This window comes from Dendrobates tinctorius, unplaced genomic scaffold (assembly GCF_039654945.1).
Source record: "Dendrobates tinctorius isolate UK_male_01 unplaced genomic scaffold, ASM3965494v1 ptg000158l, whole genome shotgun sequence".
NCBI lineage: Eukaryota > Metazoa > Chordata > Amphibia > Anura > Dendrobatidae > Dendrobates > Dendrobates tinctorius.
In genome coordinates this window covers 16,251,301-16,269,119 of record NW_027361825.1, presented here as the reverse complement: position 1 = coordinate 16,269,119, position 17,819 = coordinate 16,251,301, and the positions used below count along the sequence as shown (strand labels likewise).

The 17,819-nt window shown below is 45.2% G+C and overlaps 1 protein-coding gene across 1 annotated transcript; it reads right to left on the bottom strand.

Annotated features, from left to right (window-relative positions):
* Positions 1-318: 318 nt before the first annotated feature.
* Positions 319-1,457, bottom strand: LOC141052200 (3-galactosyl-N-acetylglucosaminide 4-alpha-L-fucosyltransferase FUT3-like). The gene is made up of 2 exons (XM_073549418.1): positions 1,440-1,457; positions 319-1,308 (listed from the first exon to the last, which is right to left on the bottom strand). The coding sequence occupies exons 1-2, from the start codon at positions 1,455-1,457 to the stop codon at positions 319-321; spliced, it is 1,008 nt and encodes a 335-aa protein (XP_073405519.1).
* Between the last annotated feature and the right edge of the window lie 16,362 nt (positions 1,458-17,819).

Sequence of the window (17,819 nt, the reverse complement as noted above, 5' to 3'; positions counted from 1 at the left end):
TCCTTCAATCCTTTTTTCCCTCATTGTTCTACCTAAGGGGATAAGGATCCTTTATTGCTATGAGAAGTTTCATCTACTAAGCTGGGATAAAGGAAGTTAGGCTTTTGGTGAGATCATACCAGTTTTTTAACTTGTGCACTGTTGATTTGGAGCACTTGCACGTTATGGTATAAGTTGTCCATCTATGCATTGTGGCCCAGGGCCTGCTTTTAAGGTACCATTAAAGGTTATGTTTTATATATATGTACCTACCTTGCTGCTATTGTTGACAATCGATAATGTACAAACATTACTGAAATGTCATGGGCAGGTCAACTGTTAGCTGTAAACTATGCAGTAAGTATGAAGAACTATGGTCTGCTTACTGGAGGGCTTCAGAGAAGGTGTTCTGTTTCTGATGTCCATAAAATAATGTGCCATGTTCCACCTCCTTAAACTTTGCACTAGAAATGACACAAATTTATTTTCACGTGAGGTGCCAAGTACAACCGGCACTGCCCATGAACCAAAAGCATTCACCCATAATTTCTCTGTAATGTAATCTGGGTAGATGGAGTTCTCAAATGCCAAATAGAATTTGTACTGAGATATGGTTGAATGAAATTTCTCCTTTTCCAGTTTCATGTGTTTGGCCCCATAAATATCAATAGATATGTGCTTCCTCAGTTCCTCATAATATTCTATATGACGAATACTGGGGTACCATTTGCTGACCACCCAAGATAGCAACTTGGATTTTGCCGGAATTGTAAAGTTTTGAGGCTCCCTCAAAAATTTCATATGACAGGATGGAGTGTAAATATCCGAATCATGACGGAATGCCATCGTCATGTTGAACATATTATTCAGAATGTCCAGGTTTGAGATAATAAGTTGTGGCTCCATGTTCAGCCACACCCAACGTTGATAGGGGTTTCTTGGTTGCTGGGGCAAAGAGTATTTATTGCCCATAATATCTGCATGATGAATGATGACGGCATCGGCTGCACTATACAGACCTCTATCTGCAGTTAGCTTACACCCCGTGATGCTAAACTCTGTCTCACATCTATCTAATGCAAATTGAGCACCCCATGGCCAGTTCCAAACCAGGACAAGAGTATCTTTTGGTGGTGCAAGGATTGTTCGCTTTGTGATTGTCACATTTTCAACTTCTTTATTAGGTGTTGTTGTTGTTTGTGTATATTTTGGACATTGGAAAATCAGGTTAATATGTTTCCAATTATATGAAACAAGGAATATGGCGAACAATAGGGCCATTATAATGATAGAGTATTGATTGACCTTTGGCGCCATACTTTTTTCATTCTGTAAAGAGCAAAAAGAATAAATAATGGTTTATGCACATTGTCAAATTAATTCAAATTAGTAAGGTTAGTTTTTAATGGTTGTTCAAAAGACTTGATCGCCTTTAAAATAACAAAACCATCCTTCCTTACCCTTGCCTCTACAGCCATGTCTTTCCATTTCCTTGGGCATGCAGTTTTAGGTCATACCCACTTTGAAGGCACAGGGACTTCTAGGCCAAATTGATTGACTGCAGCAGTCATGTGACATCACTGTTGCTATAATGGTGAGGAGGGTCTGTAGTGGCATGAATTAAGTAATGATAATTTGCTTTTTTTAAGGAGAGCAAGCTTTTAAATTAAAAAACGGACAACGCATTTAAAGGGCTGTTCCGTTTAATACAAGTAATTATCTACCTGAAGAATAAGTGATAATTGCAATATTGGTGGATGTCCAATCATTGAGACCAGGTGGCAGAGCAACATTTCCCATTAAAATGGAGCAGTGTGTGTGGGTCTCAGCAGTAAGACCCACACATAATTATCACTGAAAGATGAGTGAATTAACTCACAGTATCCTTGTTTAGTGGCTGTTGGAATATGTTTAGTGCAACAACTCCATTCCTGTCTAGGAATGTTTAGTTGCTAGATTTGTATGCTGTTTATAAAGTTAGAACAAAAAACAACTCCCAGAGGCTCACACAGGGAGAGCATGTGACTGTATTTCCTGTTTTCCAGTATCTGTGTATGAGAAAAGCAGCCTGCTGTAGATGATGCACAGACAGAGACACACAATGATTTATTCCCGATCTATTAAGCTTATCATATATTGTTCCTGATTGTTCCTGTATAAAGAAGCTCTGTTGTCACATGCTTGGAGTGTATCCTGAATAATCCGCTTCCAACAGTGGCCATGTCAGTAGTCCATGGCTGTATGCCAGGAGCCCTGTGAACTACCTTCTATATGCTGAGATTCCAGCAAGTCTTCTAATTTGTAGGCCTGGCACGATGTCATGAAGAACGTATGATGTCACACTGAACCTACTGATCAGAAGAGGCACTGAGGATACATGCAGGAAGAACTGCTAGACCATGGAATTGCAGAACAATTTGTTCAGCTTTGGTTATATCCTTTACAGTCCATACAACTGAGAATTTTCTCTTTTGCTATTGCCTTCAAGCATTCTTCCACAGTGCTGGATTCACAGCTACATCTCTCAGTTGCACTGTACAGCTCTGGCAAAAATTAAGAGACCACCACATCAAAACCCTGTCATGCACAGCCCATTCTACAGACCTAAACCTCATTGAAAACCTCTGGAATGTAATCAAGAGGATGATGGATAGTCACAAGCCATCAAACAAAGAAAAACTGCTTAAATTTTTGCTCCAGAAGCAGTGTGAAAGACTGTTGGCAAGCATGCCAAGACGCATGAAAGCTGTGATTAAAAATCATGGTTATTCCACAAAATATTGATTTCTGAACTCTTCCGGAGTTAAAACATTAGTATTGTTGTTTCTAAATTATTATGAACTTGTTTTCTTGCATTATTTGAGGTCTGAAAGCACTGGTTTTTTTTTAATTTTGACCGTTTCTCATTTTCAGAAAAAAACCACAAAATTTATTGCTTCAAAATTTGGAGACATGTTGTCAGAAGTTTGTAGACTAAAAGAACCATTTACATTTTACTCAAAAATATACCTATAAAGAGAAAAATCAGACAAACTGAACATTTGGAAGTGATCTCTTGCTGGAGCTGTATAATTCAGTAATATAGATATTAAACGCTACGATAAATATGTTCACACACATCAGTGTTTTGCAGCTGCTTAGCCATCCTGCGCTTAAAATTTTGTGGCAAAACATGTCCACCATATATTCACATAATTTTTAAAGCATATCTGATGACTTTTGGAGTAATCTGTAATGATGAATACTATTACTTTTGGATAATATACAGTATGTTTAATGACCTAATGTAATTTAGGCAAGAATCATCAATTTCAAACATTGTGTCTGGATGCTTGAGGAAGGCAATGTCAATGTTTTCGATGGGGAAATGGTATGTCATGTTGTGAAATTCTCATAGTTTTTAGTAAGAATGTCTATTGGGGTTGGCAGATGCAGCTGAGCACTTTACCCAGTAGTCCCCATTAGTGCCATAAATTGTATTATGGGTCTGTATTGTAGTGACCTGTAGAGAAATGTTATTCCATGTTCTGCAGATACATGTCTTACGGGAACACCAAGTGGCAGCACATGGAGGACAATACACATGCACACCACAATGTATTGACACTATTCCAACTTTTCCTTAACTGATATAGCTGATAACAATAGATGGGTGCATTCATCTGAACAGGACATAGAAACAAATGTGTTTACTTAAGTCAACCTGACATGAACACTGAAAGGTCATTTATAAAGGCACGTGGAGTGCAGATTCTAATAATTTACAAGTATCAGTAAGTTTCCAATAATGGACATTATGCATAACATACAGTACATTCCAGTTGTGCACTTGCTTTGAGCTGAACAGAAAGATTTGCAGGACCACAATCCAGTGGCCACATTGGAAGTCTTTAGCCACCATGCCAGAACCCTGTGAACATCTTTCTTTCTAAAAACTAGGTGATTCTGGGTACTAGAAAAATGTGTGTTTAACTTTAACCCCTTTCTGACATTGGGCGTAATAATATGTCCACGCTCACTGGGCTTTATTGACCAAGGATGGATTATTACGCCTAGGTGATCGGGCGTGCACCCCAGGTGTCAGCTGATTCTGATAGATGACACCCGGCACTAAGTGCCAGGAGCAGTCCTGCACCGCTTCCGGCACTTTAACTACCTAAATGCTGCGATCGAGCTTGATCGCACCATTCCAGGAGCAAGCAGAGGGATGACAGCCCCTCTGCCCTTGGATCGGAGACACGGGGTCCAGATCATTTCCATGGTCACCTGACGACATCTGGGTCACCAGAGCTAGAAAAGTTGCTTGATTATGCATGATCTGCAGCTTTCTCTGTCAGTGCACAGCTGACAGATTACATAGTACGGGGATGCTGCTGCGGCGATACCAACTAAAAAAAAACCTACAAATGTGTCACCCATGTATTACGGGGACTAACCCCTATCCTGTTGTGTTGAATATCAGGATAAATACACCTAGAATGTTTTATAACATTTATACATGGGTGACACATTTGTAGTTTTTTTTAGTTGGTATCACCACATTCTATTGCCATTCTTCACATCTAACATTATCAGTCCCATTTGTTTTAGTGCGCATGCATGGACTTGTGTGCGCCCATGACATTTAAGCCCCGGTCTTATACGCTGGTTCCACAGACTCCAGCCGCGTGATACATAGCGGTGGTTTCTGGGAGTTCCACTGTGACCGTGCTTGAATGTTCTTTATGACAGGAGCTGTGCTCCATGGACACTTACGCCATTCCACCATATGGGCTGATGTATCACACTAATTAAGCTAGCATTCCCATTGGTTGTTGCTCATATTTAAACCACGCACACCCTCTGCCCGGACACGCCCCCAAGGAAGCAGGGCGAAACGTGCGCGACTGGCCTCCTATTTCACTTTCTATATGCTGCTAGAATCCAGGTAAAGTTTCCATGGCTACTCATTTGACGCATTTTCTATGTGGCCAGCTCTCATAGTTCTGCGGCTGTAGTGCTATTTCCCGGTGTATGTCTGTAGCGAATACTATGTATATCTCTATTTGAGATTTTTTAGGTGATACTAGAAAGGATTGGCATACAAGGTATAGTGCATATGTTTTTTAAATGAATGCCTTTGTTATCAAAGCACTTTCTATTGGGCTATTGTAGTTACAAAGCATTGTGGACTTATAGGCATCTGAATTGTTCAGCGGTATAGCAGACCATATCTATTGTTTTAATTAGTCCTGTGGGTGCCATGTTACTTACCATGCAGCAACATGTACAATTGATGGAGTAGTTACGCGCCACTCTTTCTTTTTGTTCTTGTAACCTTTTTGGTATTTTGGATTTCTTGTGCAATATTTTATATTGGATAATAAATAAATTGTAATTTTTATCATTACTTGTGGTTTCATGCTCATGTGATTTCGGGCTTTAATTTAGCTACCAGATGGTGGATTTCTATTGTTGGGAATTTAAGCTAATCTTTTCATGAATTTGGCAATTTTTGGAGATATATAGCTCTTGTGAATTGTGGTTCAACCTTTTATTTAACTCTAACTTGGTAACACTTTGTAAGATAGGGACAGTTAGGCTCGAGACTCCAATAAAAGTGGTGGCCATTGACGCCACTCCCCTCACCAAGTGGGGAATCACCTGTATCTCGGAAATGTTCTTGCTTAAGGTGGGCTCTTCTCATATGGAACATAATACTTTCTTTGTTTTGGACAATTTACCTGCGGGGTTGGTTCTGGACTTTTCCTGGTTACAACGTCATAAACCGGTTATCAATTGGAAGACAAGAGAAATTGTCCAATGGGGATCCAATTGTGTTAACCAATGTTGTAATTCTGTGTCTATTTCGTCTGTCGGTCTGGAGAGTATTCTGGAGTACCTAAAGGATTTCTAAGACGTGTTCTTCGAAAGTGAGGCTGAAGTTCTACCACCACATCGACCTTTTGATTGCACCATTGATTTGATTCCAGGAGCTAAATTGCCCAAGGCCCGGTTGTTTAAACTTTCGTACAAATCAGTCTCTGGAACAAATTTTGCGATGTTTAGCCTCCACTCATCAAGAAGATTGGTGTAATTCTTTGCCTTTAGCTGAGTTCGCCTTTAATTATTGTGTAAGTCAGGCCACTATCATGTCACCCTTTCTTGCCAATTATGGCTTTAATCCACATTTTTGGGAGTTCTCTTGTTTGACAAAACATTACCAAGGCTCAGAAAAAGTACAAATTTTTTGCAGATAGGAAGCAAGTGGGATGCATTGTGTATTCTCAGAGGGTACGTGGTACTCTGCAGTATCTTGTACACTGGAAGGGATATGGTTTGTAAGATCGGTCTTGGGTGCCGGCTTGTTCTGTACATGCTGATCGGTTGGTTCGAGCATTTCATGTCAGACATCCTGGGAAGCCTGGGGGTCCAGTGGCCCCCCCATTGAGAGGGGGGTACTGTCATGACTCTGGATGGAAATTCCTTTCCCCATCATGGGCTCTATGGAGTTAACCTTGCTGGCCTCCCTTTGGTCTGGGAAAGGCTATATTAACCCGCTCTTCTTCTTCTTCTTATTATTATTTATTTATAAATCACCATTGGTTCCATGGTGCTGTACATGAGAAGGGGTTACATACAAATTACAGATATCACTTACAGTACACAAACTAGCAATCCCAGACTGATATAGAGGGGAGAGAGGACCCTGCCCTTGCGTGCTTACATTCTACAGGATGGTGGGGAAGGAGACAGGAGGTTGGGGAGTTGCAGCAGCTCCAGTGATGGTGAGTTGGTAGCCCCAGTAATGGTGAGGAGGCAGTGGGGATCATTGCAGGCTGTAGGCTTTCCTGAAGAGGTGGGTTTTCAGGTTCCATCTGAAGGATCCGAGTGTGGTTGATAGCCGGACGTGTTGGGGCAAGGAATTCCAGAGGAGTGGGGCTATTTGGGAGAAGTCTTGGAGGCGGTTGGGTGAGGAGCGAATAAGTGTGGAGGAGAGAAGGAGGTTTTGAGAGGATCGGTGATTACTTGAGGGAAAATATCGGGAGATTAGTTCAGAGATATATGGAGGAGGTTATAGATGGCCCATATCAACATGGGTTTACAAGAGACCGTTCCTGTCAGACTAATCTGATAAGCTTATATGAAGAGGTAAGTTCCAGACTGGACCAAGGGAATGCAGTGGACGTGGTGTACATGGACTTTTCAAAAGCTTTTGATACGGTGCCACACAAAAGGTTGATACATAAAATGAGAACAATGGGGATAGGGGAAAATATGTGTAGGTGGGTTAAGAGCTGGCTCAGGGATAGGAAACAAAGGGTGGTTATTAATGGAGCACACTTGGACTGGGTCACGGTTAGCAGTGGGGTACCACAGGGGTCAGTTTTGGGCCCGCTTCTTTTTAACATATTTATTAATGACCTTGTAGGGGGCATAGAGAGTAGAATTTCAATATTTGCAGATGACACTAAACTCTGCAGGGTAATTAATACAGAGGAGGACAATTTTATATTACAGGAGGATTTATGTAAACTAGAAGCTTGGGCTGATAAATGGCAAATGAGCTTTAATTGGGAAAAATGTAAGGTCATGCACTTGGGTAGAACGAACAAGTTGTATAATTATGTGCTTAATTGTAAAACACTGGGCAAAACAGTCACTGAAAAAGACCTGGGTGTATGGGTGGACGACAATCTCACATTTAGTGGCCAGAGTCAAGCAGCTGCTGCAAAGGCAAATAAAATAATGGGATGCATTAAAAGAGGCATAGATGCTCATGAGGAGAACATAATTTTACCTCTATATAAGTCACTAGTGCGACCACACTTAGAATACTGTGTACAGTTCTGGTCTCCGGTGTATAAGACAGACATAGCTGAACTGGAGCGGGTGCAGAGAAGAGCGACCAAGGTTATTAGGGAACTAGGGGGTCTGCAATACCAAGACAGGTTATTACACTTGGGGTTATTTAGTTTGGAGAATTGAAGGCTTAGGGGTGATCTTATTACAATGTATAAATATATGTGGGGACAATACAAAGACCTTTCTAATGATCTTTTTACTCTTAGACCTGTGACGGGGACAAGGGGGCATCCTCTACGTCTGGAGGAAAGAAGGTTTAAGCATACTCACAGACGCGGATTCTTTACTGTAAGAGCAGTGAGACTATGGAACTCTCTGCCATATGATGTTGTAATGAGTGATTCACTACTAAAATTTAAGAAGGGACTGGATGCCTTTCTTGAAAAGTATAATATTACAGGGTATATACACTAGTCTCCTTAATATTGCGTTGATCCAGGGAGCTAGTCTGATTGCCGTATGTGGAGTCGGGAAGGAATTTTTTTCCCCAATGTGAAGCTTACTGTTGCCACATGGGTTTTTTTTGCCTTCCTCTGGATCAACATGTTAGGGCAAGTTAGGATAGGATATGGGTTGAACTAGATGGACTTAAAGTCTCCCTTCAACCTTAATAACTATGTTACTATGTTACTATGTTACTATGTAGTATTAGCAATTTGAATTGGATATGCTGAGGGAATGGGAGCTAGTGAAGAGATTTGCAGAGGGGAGAAGCGGAGGAGTAGCAAGGAGAGAGATGAATTAGTCGGGCAGCATAGTTAAGGATGGACTGGAGAGGTGCGAGGGTGTTAGCGGGGAGGCCACAGAAAAGGATGTTGCAGTAGTCAAGACGGGAGACGATGAGGGAATGCACAAGCATTTTAGTAGAGTGAGGGTTGAGGAAGGGACAGATTCTGGAAATATTTTTGAGCTGGAGGCTGCAGGAGGTGGAAAGAGCTTGGATGTGCGGTTTGAAGGACAGGGCAGAGTCAAGGGTTACTCCGAGGCAGCGGATCTCCGGTAAGGGGGAAAGCGTGATGTCGTCAATTGTTACAGATAGGTCAGGTAAAGAAGATCTGTGAGATGGGGAAAGATGATCAGTTCAGATTTGTCCACATTAAGTTTGAGGAAGCGGGAGGAAAAGAAGGAGGATATGGCTGATAGACACTCCGGGATTCTGGACAGCAGAGAGGTGATGTATGGGCCAGAGAGGTAAATCTGAGTATCATCGGCATAAAGGTGTTACTGGAATCCGTGGGACTTTATGAGTTGCCCCAGGCCAAGTGTATAGATTGAGAAGAGTAGGGGTCCTAGAACAGAGCCTTGGGGGACTCCAACAGAAAGAGGGTGGGATGAGGAGGTTGTGTGGGAGTGGGAAACGCTGAATGTGCGGTTGGAGAGGTATGAGGAGATCCAGGATAGGGCGAGGTCTTTGATGCCAAAGGAAGAGAGGATCTGTTGTACGAGGCAGTGGTCAACTGTGTCAAAGGCAGAGGACAGGTCTAGAAGGAGGAGTATAGAGTATTGTCCGTTCGATTTGGCTGTAAGTAGGTCATTAGTAATTTTGGTCAGGGCTGTCTCAGTGGAGTGGTGGGGACAGAAACCAGATTGTAGATTGTCAAAGAGCTGGTTAGATAAGAAGTGGGAAAAAAGTTTAGCATGGACGTGCTGCTCCAGGAGTTTGGAATAAAATGGGAGCAGTGATTTTGGGTGATAGCTGGACATAGCGGTTGGGTCGAGGGTTGACTTTTTAAGGATAGGCGTGCTTGTGGCATGTTTGAAAGCAGAAGGGAAGGTACCAGAAGTTAGTGATAGGTTGAAGAGGTGGGTTAGGGATGGGATAAGAGTGGTGGTGAGGTTGAGGAGGAGGTAGGATGGGATGGGGTCACGTACACAAGTGGTGTGGTGTGATTTGGAGTGAAGATGAGCAAGCTCCCCTTCAGTGATGTTGGATAAGGAGGTTATGGGGTTTGGGCATTGGTCCGGTATACAATGGGGTTGTGGTGGTTGAAAAATAAAAACTTGCTGTGCTTAGTCTATCTTGTTTTTGAAGTGCGTGGCAAAGTCTTCAACAGATATTAGGGAAGTTGGAGGGGGCAGTGGTGGGCGTAGGAGGGAGTTAAAAGTATTGAACAACTGTTTATGTTTGTGGGATAAGGAAGATACAAGGATTGTAAAGAAGACCTGTTTAGCAGAGGTGAGAACTGATTTGAATGCAAGTGTTGCTTGTTTGAGTGCAGTGAAGTCGTCTTGCAAATGCAATTTCTTCCAGCGCCGTTCAGCAATTCTGGATGCTTGCCGAAGCATTTTAGTGGTGTTATTGTGCCAGGGTTGTCTATTGATTCAAGAGTGGCATAGTAGAAACTAGTAGCAGTGTCTGTGTCGTGGATTGAAGATATGAAGGACAGTGGTAGAATAGAGTCAGAGAGTGTGCGAGTGTCTAGGCGTGTGAGGTTTCTGTGGGGGTGCACGTGTTGCTGGACATGGTCACAGGTGAGGAGGAGAGTGATGAGAAAATGAGTAGATGGTGGTCAGATAGAGAGAGGGGGGAAGTTGTGAAGTTAGATAGGGAGCAGAGACGGGTGAAGACCAGGTCTAATGTTTGTCCGTCTGTGTGGGTGGCTGAGGAGGACCACTAAGTAAGTCCAAAGGATGAAGGGACAGGAATTTGGAAGCTGCCGACTGGTGGGTGTCAATGGGGATGTTGAAGTCACCCATGATGATGGTGGGAATGTCAGCAGAGAGAAAGTGAAGGAGCCAGGTAGAGAATTGGTAAATGAAGGCAGTGGTCAGGCCTGGAGGTCGATATATGACAGCCAGTTGGAGGATGGAGGGAGAGTAGATGCTGACAGAGTGGACTTCAAAAGAGGGGAGGATAAGGGAGGGAGGAGGTGGGATTGGGTTGAAGGTGCAGTTGGAAGAAAGGAGAAGGCCCACTCCTCAACCATGTCTGTTGCCAGGGTGAGGAGTGTGGGTGAAGTGGAGGCCGCCATAGCATATCGCAGCAGGGGAGGTGGTGTCGGAGGGTGTCAGCCATGTTTCAGTGAGGCCAAGGAAGGAAAAATTGCGAAAGGTAAAGAGGTTGCTAATCACATGGAGTTTATTGCAAACAGAGCTGGCATTCCAGAGTTACCCAGAGAGAGGGAGCAGGGTGGTGGGTGTGAAGGGCACGGATTTGAGGTTGGAAAGATTTCGGGTGTTTATATTGGGTTGAGCGCGATAGAAGGGGGTAGAGTTGAGCGAAACGGGTCGAAAAATTTCAAAAGTCGCCGACTTTTGGTAAAGTCGGGTTTCATGAAACGAAACCCGACCCTAGGGTGAGGTCGGCCACGAGCTCTGCGACTTTAGCGCCAAAGTCGCGTTTCAAAAGTTTGTTTTCCGCCCTTTTTCAGCCAATCAGGATCCACGGACACTGTGGGCAACGTGATGACATAGGCAGGGGTCACCACCATCTTTGATAAGGGCATGCAAGTGATTGGCTTGCTTTGGGGGGCGTCACAGGGGATATAAAAGGGCATGCACGCCGACCGCCATGTTACTCATGCTGATCTCAGAATAGGGAGAGCTGCTGCTGCTGATTCTGTAGGGAGAGCCTTAGGCAGGGAAGAAGACACCAAAAACTGCTTCTGCTGCTAGCGATTTTGCCTGTACAACACACCAGTCACTGTGTGTGCAGTGCAAGTGGAGGCTATATTTTGCTGGATCAGCTGTGTTGGTTGTTAGGCTGCCTTATAAGGCTTCCTGATAGCTGCATTGCTGTTTTCCCACTGCTCTGCAAACTGCTTTTTTAAAAGCAATCCAAATTTTTTTTTGTCCTGGTGAGGTACTGAGCGTGCATTTTTTCACACCATACAGCGGTGTACGCTCCTCACACAGTACCGTGTAACGGCTGTTATCACGGCCACAGTGACGCTATCTGTGTGTGACTCTGTAAGAATAAGTTGAGGACATGTTCCGTTCTTACAGACCTCCACCTTCTAGTTTTGTCTGCTTTTCATACAGTTAAGTATATTTGCTGTTTGATCACATTCAAAACTATAGAGAGACAGCGTGTGTCAGTCCGTATACTTAAAAAACACGGAGCTTGACAATTTTACGGACACCGGTGTACGTGCACGCTCCTCTCTCAGTACCGTGTAACGGCTGTTATCACGGCCACAGTGAAGCTGTGTGTCACTCTGTAAGAATAAGTCGAGGACATGTTCCGTTCTTACAGACCTACACTCTAGGGAGATTCCTATTCTGCCCAATTCTATATACACCTTGTAGTTTGTCATACACTAGCCAATTTCTGCCTGTGACATAGCGGTGTGATATTCACTGGGCCTCACACAATCCAACAGTGTCCACAAGTGTGTTCAGAAATTCTACATCTCCCCTGTCCTATAGTGACATTTTTCACACCTGCGACATTGAGCCTGTGACATAGCGGTGTGATATTAACTGGGCCTCACACAACAGTGTCCACAAGTGTGTTCAGAAATTCGACGTCTCCCCTGTCCTATATACACCATGTACCTTGTTTTACATTACTATATAGTTTGTGGGATTTTGTGTACATTTTTACCAAAAATGAGGAAGGCTGGTGGAAGAGGCCGTGGAATTGGGCGGGGGTTGCCAGCTGGTAATGATGGTGTTGGTGGTGGATCTGATGGTAGTGGCAAAAGCAAAATAGGACCGAATGCAGGAGGTGTTGAGCCTGCGTCATCGTCTGGCTCCACAAGGCCTCGAAGGCTTAGTTTTCTAGGAGTTGGCAAACTGCTTTTAAAGCCAGAGCATCAGGAAAAAGTTTTGGCTTACACTGCTGACTCAGCCTCCAGCTCTATCACCTCCTCTTCTGAAGTTGTAAAAAATAAAACCACTGAGTCGTCATTGGAGGGTCATGTTCATGAACCACACCTTTCCTTGTGTCCTTCACCCCAACCAAGATTGAAGGATGACGCAGGCCATACAACTGATTACTCCATGGAGCTGTTTTCACATACCATGCCTGGGTTATCAACTGAAATGGTGAATTACCCAGGCCAAGATGAATCTGACATGGAGTGCACTGATGCACAGCCACTGATAGATGATTCTGCTGGTACATTCACTCAGAGCACTACATTGTCCTCGCAGTGTAATGAGCCAGATTCTGACCCTGATGAGACTCAGGTGCCCCTTCCCGCATACTATACCATTATACACGGTGACACAGAGGAAGGTGCACATGACATTGAAGAGGAGGTGATGGATGACCCAGTTGTTGACCCAGATTGGCATCCATTGGGGGAAGAGGGTGCTGCTTCCAATAGCTCAGATGAGGAGGAGGAGCATCCACAGCAGACATCAACATCGCAACAGCTGTTATCTGGCAGGCCTGAAGAAAAGCCATCCCAGCCCTCCACCATCATGTGAAAGACCGCATTGTCCATGCACTCAAGCAGTCAGTGAGTGGAAAGGTGCACCTCACAACAGATGCATGGTCCAGTCGGCATGGCCAGGGCCGTTACGTGTCCATCACTGTGCACTGGGTTAATGTGGTGGATGCAGGGTCCACAGGGGACAGCGGTGGTGGGACAGTGCTGCCTAGCCCACGGTATAGGAAACAGTTGGCTGTAGGCATTTGACCCTCCTCCTCCTCCTCCAGAAGCGAAAGCTCGTCCACAGATCGCAATCGTACGAGCACTCCATCTGCAGCTGCCACTGTTGCACAGGAGGTGTCCCCCTATCGAGCAGCTAGTGAAAAGCGTCAGCAGGCTGTGTTGCAGATGATGTGTTTGGGCGACAGACACACCGCTGAGGTGCTGGCCGAGTACTTTCAGCGACAAACTGAGTCATGGCTGGGCAGTATACATCTTGAGGCAGGCAAGGTAGTTAGTGATAACGGCCGTAATTTTGTGGCAGCCATAGCCCTTTCAAAACTCAGCCACATACCTTGCTTGGCTCACACCTTCAACCTGGTGGTGCAGTGCTTCCTCAACAATTATCCGTAGTTAACAGCCCTGCTCCAGAAGGTGCGAAAACTGTACGCACACATCCGCCGGTCGCCTGTACACTCCATTTGTATGCAGAAGCTGCAGCGATTGCTTCACCTTCCCAACCACCGTTTCATTATCGATATTGCAACAAGGTGGAACTCCACCCTGCACATGGTTGAGTGGCTGTGCGAACAGAGGCAGGCCATAATTCATTTGTGGGAGGATACACGGCCAGGCACTTTGAGAGCAGACATGGAGTTGACAGGTGTGCAGTGGTCGAAGCTGAAAGACCTCTGTAAAGTCCTTCAGTGTTTTGAGGAATGCACATGGCTGGTAAGTGCAGACGACGCCATCCTAAGCATGAGCATCCCACTTATGCGTCTGCTCATGCAAACTTTGATGCACCTTAAGGAGCAGGCGTCTGCAGCCAATGTTGACGAGGAGGAAGAGGAGGAGGGAATCCTTGATGACATTCAGCCATTGTCTGCTCAGGGACCTCTCCTGGACGAGGTGGAGGAAGAAGAGGAGGAGGAGGATGATGATGGGGATGATTACTTAGGGGAGGAGGATGCATCTCGTGGGGCAAGTGAAAATGTTGGCGTGGCAAGGTCTGGTACAGGGTTTGTGCGTGACTGGAGGGATGTGGATTTGCCAGAAAGTGCTCCTCCAACCAGCAGTCGCAGTACATCATTGACACCGGGAACATTGGCCCACATGTCAGATTATGCCTTGCAGATCCTAAAAAGGGACCCCCGCATTGCCAAAATGATGAACGATGATGACTACTGGTTGGCCAGCATCCTGGATCCATGCTATAAAGGCAAATTACAAAACATTATGCCACACGAGAACCTTGACCTAATATTGGCTAATAAACAAGCAACTCTGGTAAACCGGTTGGTTGAGGCATTCCCAGCACACAGCAGCGGTGATGGTTCTCACACGAGCCGTACGGGCCGGGGGCAGCTTGGCAGAGGTGTTCGTGGTGCACACAGCAGAAGTGGCGTTGGAGACAGGGGTTTCATGACAATGTTGTGGACTGATTTTTCAAGTACCGCTCACACAACTGGTAATACTGCATCGATGGAAAGTGACAGGAGACAGCAGTTGTCAACTATGGTTACAAACTACTTTTCCTCCCATATCGATGTTCTCCTGCACAGGTCATTCCCCTTTGACTATTGGGCCGCTAAACTGGACACCTGGCCTGAATTGGCACAATATGCCTTACAGGAGCTCGCTTGCCCAGCTGCAAGTGTGCTATCGGAAAGAGTCTTCAGTGCAGCTGGATCAATCCTGACAGAAAAAAGGACCCGTCTGTCAACCCAAAATGTGGATGATCTAACCTTCATTAAAATGAACCATGCATGGGTTTCCAAGGATTTTGTCCCACCTTCCCCTGATGACACATAGGGTGACAGAAAAATGGCTTGCTTTGGTCCTCCTCTTCCTGGGACTTGAACAATTTCGCCTTTTGCATCAGCTGAATGTCCAACATCAACATATGCCACTTTCTAAAACTCCCTAACTGTGCTGCCTCCCCCCCATGGCCGGGGTCACCACCTAGTGCACGAAACCGTGCGAGTGCCGTTGCCCTGGACAGGTGGGTAGGCCGACTCTTGGGCGCGGGCACTGGCACAGGGTCCCTCATAGTGCAATCAAGTGTCTCTGACGGTGGTGGTGCACACCCGCCGTCAGACACACCGCCGTACTATGAGGGGCCCAGTGCCAGTACCGACGCCCAGGGCCCCAGCATTTGCAATCTTTACCTCTCCCTGCTCCTCCGCTGTGTAGTCTGGGCCGTCAAATCCATACTGGGCCTGACACCATTTGAGCCTGCCTCCTGATCTATAGACATATATTTTGAATATGTACACTATCCTATCCATACATGTTATCCGGGGATACGGTACCCTTTCTCACCATTGTGCAATCACGTGTAATCCATACTGGGCCTGACACCGATTGAGCCTGCCTCCTGATCTATAGACATATATTTTGAATGTGTACACTATGCTATCCATACATGTTATCCGGGGATACAGTACCCTTACTCACGTGTAATCCATACTGGGCCTCAGAACGGCTGGCGAGCTGTTAAGCAAGCTACAGCACCTGTGGTTTGCACACGTAAGTTTTTCATTTTTTCAGGAATGACGGTTAGGCCTAATTCCGGAACTGCGGTTGACCTGCACTTGCTGGGAAATCATCATTCGCGGGTAATAATTGTAATCCCAGAACCCCATCACTAACGTTGTTCAGCGGGTTATCTGCACCTGTAAGCGACAAACGCTGGCCTTTTTAGTGTAGCGCACATGCAGCCACGGACATGTAAGGGCATGACACACCAGTTATTGGCCAATCTCACGTGCCATAGCCTCGCGTGTCCCTCTAGTAAGCCGGACTCGGACCGCTGGGCATGACGGAGTCTCGCTCGTTAACGGAATTAAGCTTGCAATGTGTGCATCTTTTTTGTTGCTGGATGGTTGAGGTTGCCCATGTTGAGTCAAATTACGCCGTAGGCTCCACTCCTGGTGGTGCCCTTCTGGACATTCCTTTAAGGTTCAGCTTTGCAACCATACTGCCCACGTAAAACAAAAACTTTGCCTTCATGAATGCTGTTTGGAGGGTCGTGACTCATGAGAATAACGCCACCCAATCAGTTAACCTGCTAGAGAGATCCTTCGTTGCTCCCAAGCATGACATCACACTCCCTAGGAGGAAGGTAATGCCACTGTGGCGAACGTACTCCTGGGGGCGACACAAGTGCACTGATGCCCAGCCACTGCTCTATGAATCTGCTGGTACATTGACCCAGACCACTACATTCCCCTCGCACGCTACATGGCCTGAATCTGACCCTGATGAAACTCAGGTTACCCTTCCCATATACAGTTCCATCTTACACAGTGACAAAGAGGAAGCTGCAGATGAAAGTGCAGGTTCGGCCCACCCTCCGTCAGACACACCACCGTACTATCAGGGGCCCTGTGCTAGTGCCGTCGCCAATGAGTGGGCCCCCTCTGCTTGCTCAGGATCACAGCACTTGCAAGGTTGAAATACTGTGCAGTGAGATGGAAGATGGGGACGACGAAGAGTCCAGACTAGTACAGGGATTCCCTAGCGAGGAGACTTATTTCATTGTTTTCAATGTTGGGACAGCAATTTTTGGGGAGCACTATACTCTGGAGAATGATAGATGGGGCCCACCATACACTGGAACATTCCAAAGGTGGACATCAGACACTGGAGCAGCATTTACAGGGCCCATTATACACTAGAGCATTAGAAATGGGGCCCATTATGTTTGGAGCATTATTTGGGCCCATAAGACAGTGGAGCTTCATCCATGGGGACCAACATATACTGTAGCATTATGTGGAGCTCATCATATACTGTTTCAAACATTATATGGGACCAATGATTCTGTATGGAGAAATAGATGGGCCTCGTCATGAGATGTAAAAAGTGAAGTATTTTTCATTGTACTATACCGCTATTTCTCTGCCGTATCGGAGCATCATGAGTTGTGGTATGTGTTAAAGGGGTGCTCTTTTGCCCAGGGCACATGAAAACCTGGAGCCAGCCCTGCCCCCCCACAACTTTAACCAAATAACCCCCATTTTTCAGTGCGTAACTAGTATTATGAAGTTAATTAAGGTTGACAAGCTTAAGTAAGAAGAATTGATGCTTTTGGCATTCAAATGGGCACTGTAGGTGAGTTTCCTGTCCTCCTCTCACTGCTGACTTTAATTCCCCATTGACTTACATTGGGTTTCATGTTTCGGTCGGACCCCCGACTTTTCCCTATAGTCGGCCGATTTTGCTCCACCCGACTTTTGGAAAAGTCGGGTTTCATGAAATGAAACTCGACCCTAAAAAAGCAAAAGTCGCTCAACTCTAGAAGGGGGTAATAATGGAAGGTATGAGCTGTGGGGGTCCAGGATTGGGAGATATGTTGCCAGCAGTGAGGAGAAGCAGAGAGAGGCAGAGCAAATAAAGTGACACAGGGAGACTGGTCACAGAAACAGGAGGGGATAAATTAGAAGTCAGAAA